This window comes from Apis mellifera, linkage group LG11 (assembly GCF_003254395.2).
Source record: "Apis mellifera strain DH4 linkage group LG11, Amel_HAv3.1, whole genome shotgun sequence".
NCBI classification, from domain to species: Eukaryota; Metazoa; Arthropoda; class Insecta; order Hymenoptera; family Apidae; genus Apis; species Apis mellifera.
Genome location: NC_037648.1, coordinates 3,225,153 through 3,250,057, shown reverse-complemented (window position 1 = coordinate 3,250,057; position 24,905 = coordinate 3,225,153). Strand labels below are relative to the sequence as shown.

Genomic DNA, 24,905 nt, shown 5'->3' with positions numbered 1-24,905 from the left:
CTCTCTCTCTCTCTGTGTATCGAGTTTGAATTAATCACGCGAACAAAAGGACCGAAAATATCGCGTAATTCGTGGCATTCGTCGCGAGATCGGGAGCATGAACACGGTTGTACGCGCCATCGGCAGACACCTTTCCGGCCATTGAACGCAACTCTCGCAAATCTTGCCATCAGCTTCGGCTTTCCTCTTTTTTTCTTTCCCCCTCCCCGCAAACTTATCGTGCAATTTTTTTCTTTTTTTTTTTTTTCTTTTTCTCCAATTCTTATCGCGTCATCTCGCGACAAAAAGAAAAAACGGAATTCGTTCGGCTCGTTTCGAAGAATTTTTTTTTTATTTTATATTATTCTCGGTTTTGGGCTCGAGCTCGGAGCCTGGATCGACTCGTTCTCCGATTCGCGCTCGAGCGTGCACTTATGGAAATAGGTACATACAATACGCCATAAGTCTTAGGGAACAACGGTGCAAACTTTCCATTCCGTTCTTTTTTTTTTTTTTCCTCGAAATAACTCGACAATAATATTCTCCATAAAATTTACACTTGGAAAGCACCGATGTTGTCTAAAACTCGATCTACATCGTATATGTAACTCCGTTCGTGCACGATCGACGGCTACCGCTACTTAACCGTTCGACGAGAGCAACGCACGTCTATCCATTTGAAATATCGTGTATAATACTTTTTTGTTTGCGTTGGTCATGGATTTCGTGTATATGTGTGTGTGTGTTGAGCGAATTTTGTATAAATGTTTACGTGTGGATATATTGGAGTACATGTGTTACGCCCCGAAAAACGAATTGCATTCCAAATGGTCTCTCGGTGTTCGAAATATATCGAATATACAGTATATAATTCCGACTTACTTTGAGTATTTTGTTCATAGTGAGAAAAAAAAAAAAAAAAAAAGAAACTTGTCTCCACGCTGCAAGACACACTTTAAGTTAGCTACTCGCCGTGCAACACGTACGATATTATCTTCTGTAAGTCCGTCCTCTCATCGCGAGCACCATCGCCATTTTTCCTTCCGTTTCTTTCTTTCTTTCTTTCTTTCTCTCTCTTTCTCTTTCTCTTTCTCTCCTCCATCATTTTGTTCTCCTCTTCCGCTCGATCGTGGCTTCGTCCGTTTTCGCGCAGTGTTATAATTCATTAAAACGAATATTTTATTTAATTATTTTTTTTTTTGTTTGTTTGTTTGTTTGTTTAGCGTACCTTCGCCTACCTCGATATAATTTACATCGATAATAATTAATTAGTATTATCTGGTACGATTCCCCTGGTTTCGTTGCCGGCTGGATACCCCCTTCGATCCGCCATTGTTAGCCGGCCATTTGCGCGAACACCGGTGGGGGGTAAGGCTCGACGACGTTCTCTTATATACTTTTTTTACGTTTTATTTTTTATTTATTTATTTTTTTTTTTAAATTTATTTATTTTTATTTTTTTAGAGTCCGCGAAACCGTCTTCACTCTTCTTCCCCTTCCCCCCCCTCTTTCGTTTCGTTTTTTTTATACCGTTTATTTGTTACTTTTTAAATTTTTTTATTTATTTGTTATCATTTGTATTGAACACTGGAGTCGGTGGTGTGGGAAGTGGACAAGCGACTGAAACATGCCGATCCATCCCCTTATTAGCATGTAGGTCCCTACGTGGGGTGCGTTTATACCGTAAACACCTTCGAAACGGCTGTCCCGATATTTTTCGACACACGGTTCCTCTCGGTCGAAACTCTCGTTGCCACCTCTTTCCTCGTTTACTTTTCACTTTTTTTTTCGCCCTTCATTTCGCCTCCCTATATATATAGTATATATATATATAGTTACGTCGTTTAACGTCGTCCCTTGACGTTTTCCACATCCCTGCTTCGTATTCTTCTTTCGTTATATATTTTTTTCGAACTCACTCTCGAATTCTGATGGAAAAAAAATTACCGTGGCACCCGATTATCAGCCAGCCGATTCTTGGTCGTTGAATTCCCTCGTTTTTTCATCACGTCCTTTTTTTTTTTGTTCTTCACTCTTCTTCTTCTTCTTTTTTTTTTCTTCTTGTCTCGTGTTGACACGTGGTAAAATGGATTGGAAGCACCCCTCGTATTGACAAATTTATGGACAGACGGCGAGTTGGCGCGCGCGCGCGCATGCGCAGCCGCGTGCGAGCTAACAGCCAGCGCGCATGCGTACACGCGCTATCGTTAGCGATCGCAGCTAGCGCGACTACGACGACGTGTGAAGGAGGCCTACGTCAGGCACCGTAGGAAGCTGTAGCTGTTCTTCGATAAACGTCCCAGCATTGGCCACCACGTTGCCACAGTCTCCTTCACTGCAATCACACGAATTACCTTCAATGTCGCCATTTTTTTTTCCTTTGAATTTGATCGAGATGCATGATCTTTGTTCATAATAAAAATTGAATAAATGCTCTCTGAAAGAGAATTATCAAAGGTAAAAAAAAAAAAAAAGTAATAAAAAACATTTTATATATCGTGTCGAGCAATTATTCAACTTTTATCGTGTAATATTTTTATAAAAGTAACAGGATGCAAAGCATAATTTGTATTTCTAACCTAAAAACTTAACCTTTTTCAAGATGGCATTCTCCTCTTCGTGCTTTTCCTAAATCAAATTCTTTAGATTTTTCATAATTGCTATACTACAGTAGAGTTTCTAATACTATGAACTTGTCCAAGCATCACTCCTTCGCATGTTTATACTTAATAAAAGTATAAAATAATTAATATACGATTACTTTCTTCGAGAATACAGCAATTTCAATATTTCGAATTTTGCTTGTTCAAATTATATTCGTTATTTCAAATATATTTATAAAATTTTATTGTTATGTATTTTATATCGTTAAAATATTAAAATATTCCCTTATTTGTTTAAAAAGTATCGAAGAAGGTATAATCGCTTCGACGAAGTTTATCCTCTAATACTATCGTGAGAAAAATTTCTCATGACCAGAGATCAATTAATGTACCAACCTAGTAGTCAGACGTCAGTCTCGATGCTCATACAGGCTGGATTAATATTGTTATTATGGCGAGGGTTGCAGTTGGGCTTCTTCGTAATCTCGGGATGAGTGAGCAATATGCCCTCTTCCAGCTCCATTATCTCCGACGACGATTCTGACATCGAGCTCTTCTTCAAGTGTTGACCTGTAAACCAGACGAGACAGAGTTCGACGACTTCCTTCATCCGTCATCTCTCATTTCGAAAACCATTTAACCGTGAAACTCGAACACCAGTCACACCAATGCATGCTTTCTAGATAATCCTCCCCCAAGAGTGAATACTTGGAGAGTTTTAGCCGATCGAGCTTTTTTTTTTCCCGAACTATCAATTTCCCTTTAATCGTTCAACATCCCCCTCGGATGTCCGCAAATCGTGACTCATCAAGGAAGATGTGAAAAATTGACCGAGCAGCGAGCTTGAGTCTAAGCCGATTAAAGTTACGGTAAACTACCTTTTATCGGGGATATAGACACGCGATATTGAACAGTGGACAACTTGAAAATGTAATTACAATCGTGTAGAGGAAAGTAGAGGGTTAAATGGAGTACTGAAGAAATTTTTTTTATTTGGAAAAAAAAAAGGAAAAGGTTGTAAGAATAAAAGAGAACTTTGAATTGTCAATAAATTTTTGATTTTGAAAGAATATTTAATTATTAATGAGAACAAGATCTTTTATTTTCTATCAAAATTTCGTTTTGTTCTATTTTTAAGCAAGGTAAATTTTAGCATAATTATGAAATTAAAAATTTTTTTTATGAACAAAAAAATCGCATGTACTTTTTTTTTTACACTTTTATTTTTATGAATGTAGTTTGTGCATTTTTTAAGAAATATTCTTTTGTTTTACATTTTTTTTATTGTCCATTGTTTTTGTCCTAATTATACGTTTATTTTATCAGATGAATTTTTCTGTAGATATTTGAGAAACAAAAAAAGAAAGAAGTAGAAGGAAATATTTTATATAATTAATTTCGTCTATTCTTTATTTACTATCTTTGATCATTCTTTAGTAATAAATTTTTTGTAAATAAAAATCCAAAAGCAAATTGATGTCATGAATTCTATAATTGATTACTATCTCAAAATTAATTTGAATTTAGTACTGTGAGCTGATTTCATATCGCATTTCTCATTTAAAAAAAATACAAATTTTGAAAATTTTTAATCACGTGTAACTTTTTTTATTTACAAAAAAAAAGTCTTTAAATCAATCTGAACTTGATGTATATTGCTTCTATATATATATTGCATTTCTTATTTTATAAAAACATTTACCTCGTTTTATATAAACATCTATCACTTACTTCTCTATTCATAAAAGTTAAATTATTATTAATTATATAATAACTTTTTCCATTTTACGATTGATCACAAATTATTTTTAAATCGATTTGAATCTAATATTATGTATTGACACATTATATTTTTTATTTAACAAAAACAATAATAGTTATCTCAATCTATCGATAAATCTCGAGGAATGTTAATGCAATCATTTTAATCCCTTTTTCAATGTACTTATATCTTTTCATCGAACGAATCGATTTCAAATCATTCCATCTAAGGAGTCTTTTCACTTCAGACTTTGCAAACAGATTAAATCCCTTCTGTAAATAACTTTTCGCGTGAATTATTAGGGCTACATTTACCAAGTATGTTGTTAGGCGACGAATTATTAAATTACACGGGGAAAAAGATTTTTGCACGCGATACAGGACGTTGGAAGCCTTCGTGACCCATGACTGATGCCTCTAGCAAACAACACTTTGTCCCGTTAAAAAAACCTCCCTTTTTTAAAATTCAAATTCTTTCACGGGATAACATTAAACAGTTTATCGGCATAGATAACAATCGAGCAACACACAACACGTGTTTCCAATCCTAAAGTCACGAAGTTTGGAAACTGTAGACATATACAGAAATATCTTTCGTCTTGACCGAAATTTTCTTTTGCAAGTTAATAAAGTTATTAGCTTCATTACCTGTTAACAATATTCTTCGCGAATAAACTATCGAACATAGTTGGTAAGAAACTTGTCTAAGTAGTGTCTTATATCCTAACCACAGGTCGAACTGAAACTGACCAACTTGTGAAGCATGATCTATGTCAAGAATTTTGTTTCGACATGAGGTGAGAGAGAGAGAAGGTAATACAGTTTGACACAGTTTGACAGTTTCTCTTCGTAAAAGACACTTTTAATGAGAGATTAGAATGGGCAACTTGTGAAGTAACATTTTGATCAGAATATAAAGTAAGGAAAAACATGACTTCAATTTATTTTTCTATTCACCTCATACCGAGACAGAATTCTTAATATACCTGAATATACTTAATCTAATCTAATCTAATCTAACCTAATCCGCTTTGCAAGTTGGTTAATTTAAGTCTAAATCATAAGATTTGTTCTAACTAAAACTAAATTTGTAAGTTATATAATTTTTAATATAATAGGATAATACTATAATTAAAATGAAAATAAATGTGAAGCAACAAACAATAATTACAAACTACATTTTTTTATTACTAATATTTCATAATTTTTTCATAACATATTTCAAATTTATCAATTTTGTTCATTACACATCGTGCTGTGGCCAGGATGCATTACTACTACTGTACTGTACTGTACAGTGAAATTCTTTTTTAGGTTAGGTTCAAAGGAAATGAAATACGAAATACGAACTCGTACCAGGAAGATACGGGCAGCTGGTCACGTGATTGAAGTTCTGCGACTGCATCTCTTCCTGGTCAGTCTCACGATGATAGAAGTAGTTGAAGTTGGAGACAATGACGGGCACAGGCAGGGCGATCGTCAACACACCAGCGATCGCGCACAAAGAGCCCACGATCTTCCCCCAGACTCCCACGGGCCTGAAGCAGAGGGAAACGAACGGTTTCATTCGCGGTCAGCAACTGGCTCGTACGTCGATAGCTTCGTTCCTCGTCTAGAAAACTCGGTGCTAGGTGTGGTGTTTCTATCTTGTGTGAGTTTGCCGTGTCGAGTCGAGTGTGGCGCTACTTATGCGGTACTGGAGGCTCCTATGTAGATATACACGGACGATTTTCTGCATGTTCTATCCTCGTGTAAATAGACATAATCCGAAAGATACAGTTCACAACAGTTCAATTCGAATCGTTAAATTTTCTTTGCCTATTCCAAATCAGAATTGGACATTGTTGAAGGAATCTTGTTGAAATTTATTATTCTCGTTTTTTATAATCAGGATATATCATAGAATTTTTTCAATGAAATTTGATTTGCAAGTTTAACTCTTTTTGCTTATTCAATCGGTTACAATTATTAATAAAAGATCTACCAATTTAAAGAAGGTTTCATCAGCCATCAATAGTTAAAAAAAACACAGGAAACACAAACGGTCTCCATTGTAAACATTCAAATATTGACTACCGTGATCAATGTACTTTGACTTTGATAATCAAATAGGAATCGTGATTCCACAAAAACTATTTACATATTATTTCTCTTAAATGATACTATTTGTATAATAATGTATTTGATGTAATTTTATTCGTTACTTGATTTCATTAAATGTTTTCCTCTAATAGAATGATTCTATTAATAATTGTAAATAAGATCTTAACTCTTTTTTTTTTTTTCATTTTCATCTTATTTTCACTTGAAAAATCACTTCTTAACATTTTGAATATTTATACTAATCTTGTAGATATTTTTTATCGATATTTCAGATAATTTTAAATTTATAATCCTTGATCTAACAATAAGATAAAGCTTGTCTTCTTTATGTATATATTTTGAAAAACAAGTTTACTTATTTATGTGAAGTAATTATTTGTTCTTTTCATTCGTTATATTCATTTCAAATAAAAAGTGTCCAATCCTGTTTCAAATTGCATATTTATCTTTTTCTATACAAATAATGTGAGACCAATCTTCTTTTTTTTTTCACTTCCATCAAATTATAATTACAAATTTATCATTTCTTCCACACACAACGCATCACCGTGTATATCTACTTATAGTGTTTCGCGTGTCTAATAAGAAGCGGGCTCTCTAGGCTAGACTAGGGGACTAACGTGACTCTCTAATAAAGGCTCCTCGTCTCGTGTGCCAATGCACCGTTCCAAACAAGCGCGTGCCATTCCGTTACTTAGATCCGATCGAATCTTCTAAACGGTACGACATGCAATTCTCTACACTTTCACGCTCTTTTTCAAGGAGCATCAACATAATTGTGTCAAAATTAGGATTTTTATCGAATAGGTCGGATCTACGGGTATCCGAGTATTCGAATCGATTCAAATACTCGAATACTAGATACTAAAACTATCGACTTAAGTAGAATACTTTATATATAAATATATATTTGATTCAAATTAAGGTAATATTGTGAAGATAATTAAATATACAGATATAAAATTAATATTAATATTGTTAAAAATTGCACATTTAATATCTGTAAAAATAATACGTGTGAAATGAATGAATTTGACTTGATTCGGTAGTTCTAGTATTTATTTGGATCCGAATACTTGAATATCGATACAATTTAAATATGAATACTCGATAATAAAGATTTTATTATCTTAATATCCGAGTATGACATCCATATAACAGAAAATGGATGATCTAAATTTCATAATTGGAAAATTTATATTCATATTCTTTGAGTTATAATGTGTCTGTGAAATATTGCGAGTAAAGTCAATCAATAATTTACACATTCGAGGATCAATATATATAATTCCAAACTTTTTAAGAAAATTTAACTCGATTAGATCAATGCAATGTCAATACGTGACTTATTTCTTTTCCTTCTTTATATAAAGACGACATATATATTCGTAGGACACTTTTGAAAATTCGATTCTAGATTCCAAAATAAATAAAACAATTAATTAAACGATAAAAATATCGAGGCTTATTTAATAAGTTATAAGCAATTAAAGTTCGCATTAGATGAAGTGAGAAAAAAGATATCCATCCTTCGTTCGTCTCACTTCATCTAATGCAAATTTCAATTTGTAACGTAATAAATAACATTTTTTGTATTTATTTTGACTTTTAAAATCGATCCTCTAAAAATGTCATATATTAATCCTGTGTTCCAATGAATTAAAGAATGAGTTAAATCTCTAAATAAAGCTGGATCAATTGATGTCTTTCACTAAATCACTTTTATCGATTATACGTACTTCAAATACTCGGATACAGGATAATAAAAACTTTAAAAGTGAAATATATTTTTTGCCTGAACCACGTTCTTTGATCTCGTAGTCTCGATAATAATATTACGAAATTCGATTTAAAGATATAGATACAATTTTGCATTCGATTTAACCGTTGCAATTTCTCACGAGGGTGAAACATCATCTCAAAAATCGAGCAATTAAGGGACGAGCGATGGAGATTACCGCGAGTTTTTCGAGTTTAATCAGTGTAGAGAGCAGAGAGATGATTAGAACCGTGTTTCGAATCAAAAACTGTGAAAAAACTCGCTCACGCATCGATCATTTTAACGTTGCATCTTTCTGGAAATCGGTAACGAGAAGAAATTTTTGTGTCGATACAAACGAGCTACGATTATAGCTTAACTGTTCGATAATCGTAGAAAGAGAAAAAGAAAAAAATGAAACGTGGAAACGTTTAAAAAAATAGAGATGGATCGAAATCTGATTTTTAAATTTTGAAATCAAAATTTATGAAAATATGAAATTATTTTTCTCTCTCTCTTTTTCTAAAAAGTATCTATCTATTTTGTCAACAATTAAAATCATAAATAATTTTGATTTTTTGAATTCTTCAAGGATAATAACAATAGCTATCATTTTGTAAAAAGTTAAATTTTTATATGAAATTTAATCATTAATTATTGTAATAAATTAATAAAATTACTCAATGCTCATTTTGATTATTATTTTTATATGTCACAATACTCTTATATAAAATATTTATAGAAATTTTTTTTTCAAATAACAATTATTAATCTTTGGTCTTTAAAATCTTTTGATTTTGATCACCTTAAAAGAAACTAACTTTTTTAGAAGTAATTTTTCTTTTCTACATGAATTTTGAGAAATTTAATTATAATATGGTTATATTTAGCCATTTCGAAGAAAATATACTAAATTTTTAAATTAAATATTTTCTAAATATCCTTCAGAAATAATTATTATTTTATAAATTTTATTGAAATTCGATTCTATTTGCACAAATTGTTTAAATTTTAAATAAATCAGAATATATTGTAATTATGAAAATATGCTTTATATCAAAATATTTAAATAAATAAATAATTTTGTAGATTTCAATAACAATTTTTTTTGCAAAAATAACAAAAATACTCGAATTTCAAGAAAATTTTTCGAAAGAAAAATTTCCTCGAAAATAAAATAAAATAAACAGATAAGACAATAATAAGACAATAATTTAACACATAATGTTTCAAATTACAAAAATAACGATAATTTTTTCAATTCGAGAATTCGAAATTTTTCTGATCTTTGATCACGATGACGTTCAGAACGATATTTCTTGCTTTTTATGTTTCTCTGCTCTCCACCTTGGTCAATAAAAAAAAAAAGAAAAAAAGAAAAAAAAATTCCAACGAGATACCAATTAACCGTTTGAATGGTGGAACGATTAAAAAGATTTCCTCTCTCAATTACCAGTATGCCAGATTATAGGACGCAATGACGGTTATTCCGGACTAATCCGTGACTGCGAAATGACGCATTCTTTGCGGCTGGGAGTCTAATTGAATAACTGTCACTATATATCACGAACAATACCCGGTTCGAGATCAAAGGCGGCAAAAGAAGAATTCAACGCTCGTCACGCTCATTCACGTTCACTCGATGCATGCATGCGAATGGATTTCAGCGCGAATCATCCTTTCCCCTCGTCAAGTTTCTTTTCTTCTTCGTTCTCGTTCAAAGGAAGCGTGGTACACGCGTCAATTTTGTTTCTGAACACGCGAATTCGACGCGAGTCGAAGCGTGCGGCGCCATCTTTGCCCCTTGAGTAGGCAACCGGACAGTAGCACGATTGAATTTATTTATAGAAATAAATTATTATTCGAATAATTATTTAAATAACAGTGTGATCGAAAGATGAATTAATAAATTAATATTTATTTGGTATTTATTAGATATTGATCATTTAATTTTGTTCACTAAAAAAGAAAATATAGAAATAATAAAGATTTTTATGGTAATTTTAAATGAAAATTGTATTTCTTTTTTCTTATCTTCTATTATTATTTGAGATAATTAAATATTTATTAATAAATAGATCATTTGTAAATTACTTATTTCATTGAATAAAATTTTTAAAATCTATTTGTAAAGCTTTGCAACATTTTTATTTCGAATCAATTTATTTCTTTATTCGAAATAATTATTTATTTATTAATTAATTTTATTTACTTGTTAATTTTATTTCAAAAAGTATTCAATATATTGTCAAGTATCCATTTTTACAATATTTCATTTTAATTTTTCCTTTTTAAAAAAATATAGCAAAACTGGATATTCATTCTTTGAACACTTTTACATCAATTTATGTTTTATAATTTTGTAATATTTGATCAAGAACATGGAATGTTATTTAAAAAAAAATAATAAAAATAGATATTTAGATTATTTACCCGGTTGCCTATAATAGGGCTAACCCATTAAGGCCAAAAATTGTTAATATTTTAAAATCATAATTAGGAAGAGAAATTTAAAATATTTACTTTTTTTAAATCATCTTTTCTTCTTTTTGCAAAAATTAATAATGTTATAAAGTTTTAAAAAATTGAATTATTTATGGATTTGAATTATGGATGATAAAATTATATTTCCAATAAAATTTAAATCAAATATTTTTTGTTTCTCTATTTCATATAGAGAATTTTCATATAATATTTATCATTATTATATTTATTTAAAAAAATTCGATTAGAAATATTTCAAAGTGCAACATTTTACTACAATAAAACTACTGATCAAAAAATGTAAGCATTTATATTTATTTCTACATATCTAGTGAATGTTAAGTAAACATACGTATAAAAATTGCATTCTTACACTACTTGGTCCTTAATGGGTTAATCAACAATCCTCTTTATTTAAAATGTCTTATCCTATAATTCGAAACGTATATAAATTTCTTATTAAAAGAACAAAAAAAAAAAAAGAAAATAACAAAAAAAACAAATTAAATCTAAATTTAAAATTCCAAAAGATTTTCTAATTATTCTAATTATTTAAAAAATTACATAATTGTCTCAAAGAACAAACAAATTTTAAACAAGAGCAAAAGACAGTTTAAATAAAGAGGATAAAATATCAATTAATTCGAATCGTTTTTTTTTAAGCGAAACGCGAGCTATCTGAACGCAAATCTCTCAATGTGCGATCCAAGTGTAATTACTAGTATTTTTGGTGAGTCATAACGTATCGAATTAGTTGCAAAATAACAAATCATTCCTATGCAGGTGTCACTGTACTATGGGCCTTTGTGATCCATGACTGATGGTAGTAGCAGTAATGATAGAGCGCTGTGAGCCAAAATAAAAACAGAGTATTTTCCAAACAAGATCGAGGTGATTTTTGGGATCAGTATAAATGGAATATGAAATGGAGTATGTTTGATCGCAAAGAAGCATGCAAAAATGATTGAGATGAGATATACGAGATATGTGAGATATTGGATGCTGGAGAGAGTAGGAAATGGAAGAATAGAAATGGAAGGAAAGATAGAAGGATTTTTCATTTGCGGAATTTGCGTTTAGAAAATTTTTATAAACGTGAAGATATCAATAGATTGGTGTATACGAAATATTTGATTTTTTTGAATAAAGTTTTTTAACCATTTGTTACATATCTAATTTAAATAATAATTAGAATTAAATGAATACTAATGATACTAATACTATACGATACTAGAGTTTGAAAAATTTCTAAATATAATTTTTACGATTTCTTTCAAAAATAATTCATTCATTTTATTCGTTTTTTCATCATTTTATTCGATAACAATTTTATATAAATCAATCTATTAAAACAAATCATTGAGAAAAGTGCACAGAATCGTGTAAAAATTATTTTCAATGTAATAAAATATTTTGAAAAAAATATTGAGAAAACAATTTATTCAGACTGCTCTAGATAAAAACCAGAAACTCTGCCAACAATATTTAGAAGTTCATTCTGAGAGAATTAATTATATATACCAACCTGAAATATTAGAAGAAATGATATAAATAATCCAATATATTCAAGCTATCCAATTTTTAACTATAATCATTTATTTCAAACTCACATTTCACGTTGATTTACAATCTCTACTCTAAAAAAAATTCACAAAGAACAAGATATCATTAGATTTTCATTATTTTCTTATTCATCGATTAAAAAAAAAATCTCAATGAAAAATGATAAATATTTCCAATATTAGTCACTGCAGACCAATGTAAAATTTAATTTCGAATAAACAAATACCAAAAATACACCAAAAATTCATTCATCCGTTTATATTTAGATTTCGTATCATTTCAATTTTCTCCTCATCTCGAGAATTTCATTTAGAATAACCTTCGTTTTTATCCGAAACACCCCTCCACACTCCATTCACACGTTCGAATAAAAGCGCCAATATCACGGGCAAAAGTGACGATATCGAAAGGCACGATACGCGTCAACGTTAATTACGCGAAAAGTTTCGAAGGTGTCGCGTTCGATTTCTTCGAATTACATCGATGATCGAACGAAGTTACGATGAATCAGTGGTAATGGGAGGCGAACGTAACGAGACACGACGTAACCGAAGGTGGAACATCGTGAGGATACATTTCGAAGTCGGTTAGAAACGGGCTTCGATAGAGGAAGCGAGTGACGCCGGTCTTTCAACAAAGGAGTCAAGCTCGACGCGTGTATCGTAATGGAAAACTGGAGCGGGCTTCTTGCGTGCGAGGCAAAGGAACGCTGCTTTTATATCGGGTGTTCGAACATTGCGATCCTCGACATTTTATTTCACATTTCGTGACGTGAAGAAATTATAGACGAGACTCTTTCTTCTTTTTCTTGAATACTGCAATTTATATTTATATATAGGTGATTTTGATTGAACTAGAAATAAAAACGAAAATCAAGAATAAAAAGAAATGCGTTATCACGCAACGATTAAATGTTGATGTATTTCGGACGAATTCGCATTGAATTTTAATTATCAATAACTGGAAATTTTTTTATTCTTTGTCTGTTTTCGTTTTACTTTGGTTTCAAGAATCATGTCATCTTGATTTTTGACAAGATCAGATGAATTGTTAATAAGAGACAGACTCTAAAAACTTAAATATAGTATAATTTATTTATAAAGGCTGATTTAAAATTCTCGAAATCGAATAAAGAATTTAAATAATTTAAATTTAGGAGAATATTGTGATAGTGAAGTTTCGAGAGTTTCAAATTTTAATTCATCTGTAAAAAAAATGTCATTTTATGGAAAAGTATATAGTTATAAAATCGGATATGGATCTATCAGATCATTTTCAACGTTTCAAATAATAATTAACCGTGATTAAATTTAAACAATCAATTTGTGATGAATTGTTTCCAACATCTGTATACGTTTTTGGTGAAGAAACCACACGATGCATATCTATTCTAGATGACGTAAGATTTTACACAACGGTCTTACGTAAAAATCTTGAGGAAATGATCAATTTTTAGGAAAATATGCAAAGTTAATTTACTTAGAAAACCAACCTTTTGTCGAAGAGACTAACCCAGAAGAAATGAAAGTAACGTTATAAAATATATATTTTGTCTTGTATCCAAGACAATTCATTTCTATGTAAATGCTGCTCCCACAATTGAAGCACAAGATGATAGTGAAACGACAAACGGTAAATGGAACACCCTGTATCGCGGAGACGGTATTTATATGCATATGAGAATAATCAACAGTCGCTTCGTTCCCATTTGGCGAGAGGAATTTCAATGGGACAAACGTTCCGGCTACTTTGTACCATCGACGTCGAGCCACAACTATCTCAACCTTAGGCTCTAATTTCCAAAGGATCGGCTATACTGAGATTCTATAATAGTTTAACAATAGATGTCTCTATTAATAACGATCTTCGTTTCAAATGGTGATAGTTTCTATGTAGCCAACGATTTATCGATGAAACGGTTCGATTGAAATTTTTTATTCGAGTAATTGGTATCTAAGATCCAAAAAGAAAAGAAAAAATGTAACATGTCTTAGACATGTAAATAGATTTTGTTCATGTTATAAATGTATTTTATATAAATCTCCTTTAGAAATTTAAATAACAAATGAAATAATCTTCGAAACTAATAGCAAATGATTTATTTATTTCGGACAAACTTTAGAAAAGATGTTAGATAGACGAATCCATAAAATCTCTTTAATTAATTAATATAAGTAAACACGACCTAGATCGATTAAATAAAGATCCAATTTATCTCGAAGCAAAGAAGTTGAGATAAGTTTTAAATGAGTCTGGAATCTTTGATATTACTAAGATTTAGGTTATAAATAATATTCCCCTCAGAAATATGAATATATCATCTATTACGTAATTTACTTTGAAATTTAATCAAACCATATTAAAAATTGGAAAAACTTTAAATAGCTTTGAATATAATGATTTTTCGAGTTAACGAATGGAATCTCAAAACGCTTTCTTTCATTTGTCCCAAACTTATTATATAAAGAGAAGAATAATTTTTAATCATCTCCATCCTCGTGTTATCGATTCCCTCACACTTTGTTTTGACCAATCACAGACGAAAGTAAGAAATGGTCTAGAAAGAAGAAATTTCTAAGGAAAATATAAAAATCACTAGATCTTGGATAATTATAATCTCTATCTTGAACACTATGAACATTTTGAATCTTTATATCATAATTTTAATTGACAAAAGTTTCATTTATTACTTTACACATGAAATTAAAATTGTCTATCATCATGTCATACAAATTCATTTAATCTCAAAAATAATAAAAATAGAATATAAATAGAATTATATCAACATAGAAGAAAAGATTGCAATAATAATACTCATAATGCTTCTCATTATTTAATCTTACAGTCTGAAGAAACATTTTTGAGAAACAAAGCCGAAAATTTTTTAATTCTCAATTTCGAAATTTTTGTCTGTAAAATAATAAACAACGAGATCAGTTTCATTGACAACACGTCACTTTTTCCAATTATTAAATAAATATCAAAACTCTCCACTTCCTTGCTTCGTGGCCAATGTGTCAGCTCAGATCACGAATCTGTGAATCACTCGCTTCCTCCTAACGCGTTTATCACTCGGCGATCCGTGAATCATCGCGAGAAACGGTCTCCAAGAAACGAACCGTACCGGTCGCCCGAGGACACTTATTGATTTAACGGATGGCAATTGCTCAAGAAGCCCCTTCGGCCGTAACGCCAGAGAGATCTCGAGCCTCTCTTCACGGATGCTCTTGAATCTCGAGGGCTCGAACCAAGCCGAAACTATACCACGCCACGATATCGTAATCGCACCCTGAACGCAACGCGTTAATTCGCCTACCACCTTTGGATAGGCGAGATTAACCAACAATCGGCCATAATATCCTACCTTCTCCTTTGGCGTTGAATACGCGTCGAGAGAAGCGGAGAAAAGTGAAACGCCATCTCTTTTCTGAAAAGGGATGGACAAATATGGATGGATGATTCTATCAGAACCAATTATACAATTTATACGTTTAATATCAGATATATGAAGAGTAATGTCAAAGTAAAAGTTGACACACTAGAGAATATCTATACGAAATTGATAACGTATGAAAGTGTTTTGACAAATATAAGATATCGATTCTTCAAATCATTACTTTTGAATAACACTCTTTCTATCTTTCCAATTATAAAAATATCCCTCTCTCTCAAGCAACAAGGCGAGGAAAAATATTTAAATCGAAAGAAACGTTATAATTTTCATCAATCGTCGCCATGATTGTACAATGCATGCGCGAGATATAAAGTAAAAAAATTATTTGATCGAGATTGGAGCGAAGAAAAGAACAAGATTACAAGAGACAGATAGAGACTCTGTATCGGAGAATTCTCTTCCTTCCCGCTTGGATTCTATAATCGAGTTTCCACCGTCACTTTGCCTCTCGCATATCAACGTCCTCCAGCCCTCAATTATTCTTCCAAAGGCCAATTAACCGTGTTAAACACGCCACTCGCTTCGATCGAGAGACGTTTCAATCTCTCTCTCTCTCTCTCTCTCGAGATCATTCAAGTTCACGAATAGAAAACAGAAATTCCAGGATACGATTTATTCAGGATGATAAAAGAAGGGATGAAGAAAAAGGGTGAGGGGGATGGTTGGCACGAGGAGAAAAGGAAAGCTGAATCAGCGCTCGAGAGGAGAGTGATATGAAGGAAGGGATGTCCCTGGACGATATCTAGAAAAATGAAATAACGAGAGAAGAGGCGATGTTTCTGATCGTGTTGGCGAGAGAAAGCGTGCTCGGGAGTGAAATTGCCAAGAAGAGAAATCCTGCGAGGATGGAATGAAGGATGTGCGCGTGGCTGTGGAAGAACGTGGGAGGAGGGAAGAAGAAATGAGACGGAGGAAAAGAATTTGACGAGGACAACGATGACGATGATGATGATGATAGTGAAGAAGAAATAGAGTAAAAAAGTAGGGCTCTTATTATTGATTGGATAACTTGAGTTTTGAATATCTGCAAATTTGGATTCGAGTAATTGAGTATTTGGCTGTGTGTGTTTGATCTTTGAATTCGGATATTGAAAGAATCTTTCATTGAATCTTTCATTGACACTGACAGAAGTCTCATTTATAGATTGGTACGTCAAGTTATCTAAATTTTAATTTGAAATTATTTAATTTGAAGCTTGGATGGTTAAAATAAGATTGAAAATTGATTTAGATTTATTGGAATTTCTGTAATAATAAAAGAAATTTTATTCTTAAATTAGAAGTTCCTTCGATATTCTACAAAATATATTTCTCTTAAGTTTTCTAAATTTTCATTTTAACGCGAAATTATTTTCCAATGAAATTTATCGGATTACTTGAACTTTTATACCATGCAAATTCAAGTTTTAAGTCAAATTGAAAAATTCTCAAGTTTATTTAAAATTTGCGAGAATATTTTAAGCCGTGTTATATAAGTGATGATTGATGATTAATTAAATATTTCGAGTCAAAAATAAATATTAAATATTAAAATATGACATCAAGTTGCATGAAGTTCAAGTCACACTTGAAAATTATTTAAATATAAACTAATCGATGACTTGAACTTCACTTAAAATTTGACAAAATACCAAATTGAATAAATACCATAGATATTTAAATTAGATATTTGAATTAACTTCAAATTACCTGATTTCGAGTTTCTTAAATTGAAACAAAAAAAAAAAAGTATAAAAGGCAGTTTGCAAATGTTTGTATTTTTCCATATATTAAATATATATATATATATAAATTACAGTGATTAGAGACTTAAATATTACAAATGTATATGAATGATGCAAGAGATAAAGAAATAACACATTGAAATTTATGCGTAATTATTTATACGTTTCATCTTTTTTTCCATATTAAAAAAAAAAAAAAAAAAAACAAAACAAAAAAAACTTGTTATACGATTATAAAAATGATAAAAAAATTATCAATACTAATAATAAATAACGACTATATAAAATTACATTAGATCCAAATATCTAAATACCACAGATACACATTTCCAATCCAAATTCGATTATTCGGCTATCCGCACAATAAGAGCTCTAATAATAAAAAAAAAAAAAGAGAGAGAGAATCTCAATCCAAGATCAAAACGTTGAAAAAATATACAAGATAAGGAAATAGAGCAGTCGTGATGGAGAAGAAGTAAAAAAGATTCGTGAAAATCAGAGAAAATTCTGAAAAAAACTAGCGTGTTCAATTCTATCAAGCATTATTATCAAGTAACTCCAAACCAACTGTATCAAAAAAATAAAAGCGATCAAACAGATTACGAGGAAAAAGATTAAAGGAGGAAAAAGAACAAAAAAAAAATTATAATGGAAAGAGAAAGGACGTGCTCGTAAGAACGACGAAGGTAGGAAAAATAATATCCGTAATAATAAATCGGGATGGTCGAAGAAAAAAAGAAAAAAGTATTCGAGTATTAAAAAAGTATTCGGAGAAGAGTTAAAAAAGTAAGTAAGTAAGTAAGTAAGTAAGTAAGTAAGTAAGTAAAGTAAGTAATGTGTTTTCGTTTGTTTTCTTTCTTTCTTTTCTTTTTTTTTTTTTTTTTTTTTTTTCTTTCTTTTGCGGGCATTAACTAGAGTCTTAAGTGAAAGTGAGTACATCATACGTCATGTCACCATAGCCCACGGTCGTCATCGTGACAACGGCCCACCAGAACGCGTCCGGAATGGACTTGAAGAACGAATTCTCGGAGCCGGCCTCCGCGAAGTATACCGCCGATGAGAATAGCACCACACCTGCAATGCAAGGAAGAAAACACCGGTTCAGTGGGTTTAACGCCCCCGGTGGCTCTGTACCTCATGTCCCCGTAGCCCACGGTCGTCATCGTGACCACCGCCCACCAGAACGCGTCCGGTATCGATTTGAAGAAGCTGTCTTGCGTGCCCGCCTCCGCGAAGTATACCGCCGACGAGAACAGCACCACACCTGAAACGCACACAAGAGGAACAGACGCTTCAAGACACGCTACTTTCCCGTCCACTATCCCTTAGAGTCCGCTTAGCAGTCCTCTGGATCCGCATCGATTGGTTCGCCGTCCACTTTCTGTGTATAACCGATCTCCTCTCTCTGGGTGGATCGATTTGTGAATCGATAGATCGTTTTTTTTTCTTTTCTTTTTTTTTTTCCTCCTCTTTCCAGTTCGATCGAGAGTGTATGAATAATTTTTGGCGGGTGGATTTTTTTCTTGGTTTTTGATTCGTGTGGATCTTTTTTGATTGGATCGGGATCGAGAATGGTATTTTGATATTGGAATAATTTTAGAAATTATTATATTATCTTATAAAAATCTTATATCGTGGCAAATAATAATTATATTATCGGTAAAGAATTAGTAATGTGTTGCAATTGAAAATGAAAAACATTTATTTTAATGAATTATAGTAATGTATAAATCAGTCGATAAGTAAGTTGTCTGTATTATTATCAAATTTCTAATTTAAAAATGATATTAGAAATATTTATAATTTCAGTAAAGAAAAAATTTTATTTTCGATCTCGATCTATATAGTTGAATTTATAAATATGAAGTTTTTAATATTTGTCTCAATTATCGTAATATCGAAAAAATCTTGTTGATCTTCAAGAAATATTTAGATTGTCTCAAGTTTTTTTCGTCTCTTATTGTATAAATCTATCTTTCTATATATTTTATCATTTAATTTTACACATTTTATATATAAAAAAATCTAAAAATTAATTTTTAATTTGTTAATTTTCAAACAGTTAGTTTATTTTGCAAAAGGACAGAGATTAATTAATATTTTTAATAAATACGTATTACGTTGAAATGAAAATTAAAAAAATTCCAACCAAGTTATCATACAGATATAAATAAAAATTTAAATTTGCAAAACTTACGCAATTAAGTAATCACCAGAAAACAAATTCAACATTTAAACTGTTTTCAGAATCAAAAATGATTTTTTAACTAAATCCCTTGGTTTAAAAATATTTAACATTTTTGGGAAATTTCTCGAGTCATAATTACATTATTTCGTGGGAAGAATGAAGAGAAACAAAATTTTGAGATAATTTCACGTTTGAAAAGAAAGAAGAAAAATCGGCGGAATTGGAACTCATCCCAGGGCCGAATTAAAAATCATTGGATCGAAGCGAGATCGTAAATCTCTTTACGGGAAGCCCGGCCATCCGAAATTTTCCCGATGGAAAACTTGGTCAGCGGAAGCTGGAAAATGTCGAGGGTGATGTTTCCGGTTTTCGAACAATGCCAGCCAATAATAATTTTCCCGACTTCGAGAAGCGCTGCCACTTTATTTTCACGACGGCGAGCCGATTAAATTGCAAATTTCCAATCCAAATTCGTCCTTCGAATTTCTTTCCCTTGTGTTAAAACTCGCCGCAGTAGTAAATAAACTAGAAAATCGGCCAAAGTTCCGCTGGATGAGGTAAACACGCTCGACACGAGAGGAGGAATATAACTGCATATACAAAAGTTTTCGCTACATTTGGAACACGGTCCATTGTTTGTGAATGGATGAAGGGTGGAACGATTGATCGTTATTCGATGTATAGAATAACAATATTGTTCTGTATCGATAAGTTGATAGAACGATGTACAATAGGTATAAATCTTTAGAAACTGCGGAAAGAGAAAGAATCGTTTAATAGATAGGTTCTTTCTCGCCATCCATTTAAAAATCATCTCCTGTGTAGAATTTTAATAAACTAAGAAAAAATAAAAGGGATGAAGAAATAAGTGGAAAGAGAGATTTAGCGTTTAGTTTGGTGGAATTTCGACAATATCGCTGCAAACTTTTTTTTTAAACGAGATTTTGAATACTCGACAAACTATTACTTTGTATTTTTTCATAAAAATGTAATATTTTTTATCCTAAATTCAGTTAAAATTTATCAAAAATATTACCGTCGAACAAATCAAGATTTGCGTTAGTTTAATTGATTTCCAATTTTTCAAAAAAATTATTTTATTATTGAAATAAAAATAAGATTATTATTATTCTCAACAAATTTTCTTTAATACAAAGCAAAATATTTGATTGTAAATATATATATATATTTTTTTAATGAATTCGTTAACAAAGAAGCTCAAAGAAAATGCTTAATAAGTAAAAAAAATAATCAGAATGCTTTGTAGATATAATAGCCATTATGTAATGTGGAATGAATATGAATCCTTTGCATATGTATAATTATTTTAAAGAAGGGTATTAATTTAATATAATTAAAAATAGTACAAATAATTTGATATAAATAAAAATACATCAAAACATTCTGTAAACAAAATGTAAAAATAAAAATAAAAACTTCGAATTAATGGAATCTTGAATAGCGAATGAACTGAATGTAGAAAATACATTATTTTTCTTTATTTTTATGAAGTAATACAAAACAAAATCTAATTCAAACTTAATTTTAGATAACAAATGAATAAAAGTAACAAAAATTTAAAGTAACCTCTTCGATAAATTTCAGATACCAACAGAATTTAAATTAATAGCGAAATTTTGAATCGAAGATTAAACTTTGTGCCAAAACGATTAAAATCTCGTCTGTCAACAAATAAAACACAAAGTCTGCAGTACGATATTGTAAAAATTTATTAAAAATATACATTTACATAAAAGAGAAAGAAAGAAAAGGAAAGAATTAGAACGAGATTTGAACTCACCGATGAATAGGAAAAAGATGAGTAAGCCGAGCTCCCTCATGGAGGCCTTGAGGGTACGGCCGAGGATCTGAAGGCCTTTACTATGCCTGGACAGCTTGAATATCCGGAACACCCTTACGAGCCTGATGACCCTGAGTATCGCCAGGGACATCGCCTGGTTCGTGCTCTTGTCCTGCGGGCTTACCGGCGCCTTTGGTAGGTCAAGCGTCTCCTCCTCCTCGGCCATCACTGTGCCGAGGGTGATGAAGTAAGGAATGATCGCGATGATGTCGATGAAGTTCATTACGTCACGGAAGAAGTTCAGTTTATTTGGACAGGCGAGGAAGCGCACCGATAACTCGAACGTGAACCAGATGATACAAATAGTCTCTATTAGGAAGAACGGGTCCGTGATATCCGGCACTTCGTCCTCCTCGATCTTCGTGCCGTTCGTGGTCGTGTTGAAGACCTTGTAGTGTTTGAACTCGGGCAGGGTCTCCAGGCAGAATATCACGATCGAGAGGAGGATCACGATCACGGATATTATGGCCACTACCCGGGCGCCTTGCGAGCTCTCCGGGTACTCGAACAGCAGCCAGACCTTCCTCTGCAACTCGTGCGACGGCAGCGGCTTCTCCTCCTCCTTGATGAACCCCTCGTCCTCCCTGCCGATTTAATCAGCGTTATCGCCCCCTCATTTTTCCAACCCTCTAACGCCATTGCTTTCACCGTTCTAACCATAATTGGTAAATGGCGCGTTACCTGCACCTGGAGAACCTTGTTCTGTTGCCGTGAGTGATACAGGGTGTTTCGTTTAAAAGGAATAAATATTTCTTCCTCGTAAATATTTCGTTTCAATTCTCTTGGAAGGAAGAGGATGTCAATATTCTTTTTTATTTTTTTTTTTTTGGAAAAGTTCAAAGGGGTTTAGGTTAGGTTAGGTTAGATTAGGTTAGGTTAGGTTAGATTAGGTTCGAAGAAAAAGATTTCGTTTCAATCCTCTTGGAAGAGAGAGGATGTCAATATTCTTTTTTATTTATTTTTTTTTTGGAGAAGTTCAAAAGGGTTTAGGTTAGGTTAGGTTAGGTTAAGTTCGAAGAGAAAGATTTCGTTTCATTCTTCTTGGAAGGGACAGGATGTCAATACTCTTTTTTATTTATTTTTTTTTTTTGGAAAAGTTCAAAGAAGTTTAGGTTAGGTTAAGTTCAATGAGAAAGATTTCGTTTCAATCCTCTTGGAAGGAAGAGGATGTCAATACTCTTTTTTATTTATTTTTTTTTTTATAAAAGTTCAAAGGGGTTTAGGTTAGATTAGATTAGGTTAGGTTAGTTAGATTAGGTTAGGTTAGATTCGAAGAGAGAGATTTCGTTTCAATCTTCTTGAAAGGGAGAGGATGTCAATATTCTTTTTTATTTTTTTTTTTTTTTTGAAAAGTTCAAAGGGATTTAGGTTAAATTAGGTTAGGCTAGGTTTGGTTCGAAGAGAAAGATTTCGTTTCAATCTTCTTGGAAGGGACAGGATGTCAATACTCTTTTTTATTTATTTTTTTTTTTTTTGGAAAAGTTCAAAGAAATTTAGGTTAGGTTAAGTTCGATGAGAAAGATTTCGTTTCAATCCTCTTGGAAGAGAGAGGATGTCAATACTCTTTTTTATTTATTTTTTTTTTTTATAAAAATTCAAAGGGGTTTAGGTTAGATTAGATTAGGTTAGGTTAGTTAGATTAGGTTAGGTTAGATTCGAAGAGAGAGATTTCGTTTTAATCTTCTTGGAAGGGAGAGAATGTCAATATTCTTTTTTATTATTTTTTTTTTTTTTTGGAAAAGTTCAAAGGAGTTTAGGTTAGGTTAGGTTAGATTAGGTTCGAAGAATGAGATTTCGTTTCAATCTTTTTGGAAGGGAGAAGATGTCAATATTCTTTTTAATTATTTTTTTTTTGGAGTTTAAAAGGAATAAATGCTTCTTCCTCGTAAATATTTCGTTTCAATTCTCTTGGAAGGGAGAGAATGTCAATAGGTTTAAAAAGTTCAAAAAGGTTTAGGTTAGGTTAGGTTCGAAGAGAGTGATTTCGTTTCAATCCTCTTGGAAGGGAGAGGATGTCAATACTCTTTTTTATTTATTTTTTTTTTGGAGAAGTTCAAAGAAGTTTAGGTTAGGTTAGATTCGAAGAGAGAGATTTCGTTTCAATCCTCTTGGAAGGGAGAGAATGTCAATACTCTTTTTATTTTTTTTTTTTTGGAAAAGTTCAAAGAGGTTTAGGTTAGATTAGATTAGATTAGGTTAGGTTAGGTTCGAAGAGAGAGATTTCGTTTCAATCCTCTTGGAAGGGAAAGGATATCAATATTCTTTTTTATTTATTTTTTTTTTGGAGAAGTTCAAAGAAGTTTAGGTTAGGTTAGGTTCGAAGAGAGTGATTTCGTTTCAATCCTCTTGGAAGGGAGAGGATGTCAATACTCTTTTTTATTTATTTTTTTTTTGGAGAAGTTCAAAGAAGTTTAGGTTAGGTTAGGTTCGAAGAGAGAGATTTCGTTTCAATCCTCTTGGAAGGGAGAGAATGTCAATACTCTTTTTATTTTTTTTTTTTTTGGAAAAGTTCAAAGAGGTTTAGGTTAGATTAGATTAGATTAGGTTAGGTTAGGTTCGAAGAGAGAGATTTCGTTTCAATCCTCTTGGAAGGGAAAGGATATCAATATTCTTTTTTATTTATTTTTTTTTTGGAGAAGTTCAAAGAAGTTTAGGTTAGGTTAGGTTCGAAGAGAGAGATTTCGTTTCAATCCTCTTGGAAGGGAGAGAATGTCAATACTCTTTTTATTTTTTTTTTTTTTTGGAAAAGTTCAAAGAGGTTTAGGTTAGATTAGATTAGATTAGGTTAGGTTAGGTTCGAAGAGAGAGATTTCGTTTCAATCCTCTTGGAAGGGAAAGGATATCAATATTCTTTTTTATTTTTTTTTTTTTTTGGAAAAGTTCAAAAAGATTAGGTTAGGTTAGATTAGGTTAGGTTCAAAGAGAGAGATTAATTTAGAAGGAATAATTCTTCGAATCGAGAATAAAAAAATTTTAATTTTAATTTTTGGTTTTCTTTTTTTTTTACTTTTGATTTTTTTTATTTGTTTTGAATCGTTTCTTAAATTTTGGTATATCATACACCCTATATATTGTACATTACTATTTTCTGCTCTGTTTGTCTTTTCCAAAGAAGAAGAAATGGACTGGAAGAGAGAACAAATTTCCAACCTCCTTCCCTTCCTTTTATTTCCGTGGTAACGAAAGTCGAATGAAACGAGATCATTGTATGTTTCCAGAAGGGAGAGATATAATGTCTCTGAACAAACGAGCCAGCTGAATTCCGTTTAGAAATCACTCGGATTTTCCGACGATTTTTAAACTTTCTCGTGCAATACGTTTTTATACGTAGAAACAAAATTTTTTTATATAATTTTACAAGAAAAAGAAAAAAGAATGTAAACAGGAAAGTTTTAATCGCTTTATGTTTCTTGGTTTTCATTTTTT

The 24,905-nt window shown here is 31.6% G+C and overlaps 1 protein-coding gene and 1 long non-coding RNA gene across 16 annotated transcripts in view; one reads left to right on the top strand and one right to left on the bottom strand.

Moving 5' to 3' along the window:
* Nucleotides 1-254: 254 nt before the first annotated feature.
* The window catches only part of LOC408343 (potassium voltage-gated channel protein Shaker), a 313,638-nt gene continuing 288,987 nt past the window's right edge, over nt 255-24,905 (bottom strand). For 10 of the 15 annotated variants that reach the window (XM_016914894.2, XM_016914895.2, XM_016914899.2 and 7 more), the window contains 5 exons: nt 21,420-22,063; nt 18,375-18,504; nt 5,700-5,881; nt 2,979-3,152; nt 255-2,314 (listed from right to left, as the gene is read on the bottom strand). In XM_016914894.2, the coding sequence (XP_016770383.1) occupies nt 2,986-3,152; nt 5,700-5,881; nt 18,375-18,504; nt 21,420-22,063 (1,123 nt within the window). In that variant the 3' untranslated portion in view covers nt 255-2,314; nt 2,979-2,985. Of the gene's footprint in view, nt 2,315-2,978; nt 3,153-5,699; nt 5,882-18,367; nt 18,505-18,564; nt 18,695-21,419; nt 22,064-24,905 lie in introns of those variants that run through there. The other 5 variants (XR_001704774.2, XR_001704773.2, XM_016914893.2 and 2 more) reach the window with 5 other exon arrangements.
* Nucleotides 5,888-11,851, top strand: LOC102653990. The gene is made up of 2 exons (XR_001704778.1): nt 5,888-5,994; nt 11,473-11,851. It is a non-coding gene; the product is annotated as an uncharacterized LOC102653990 (long non-coding RNA).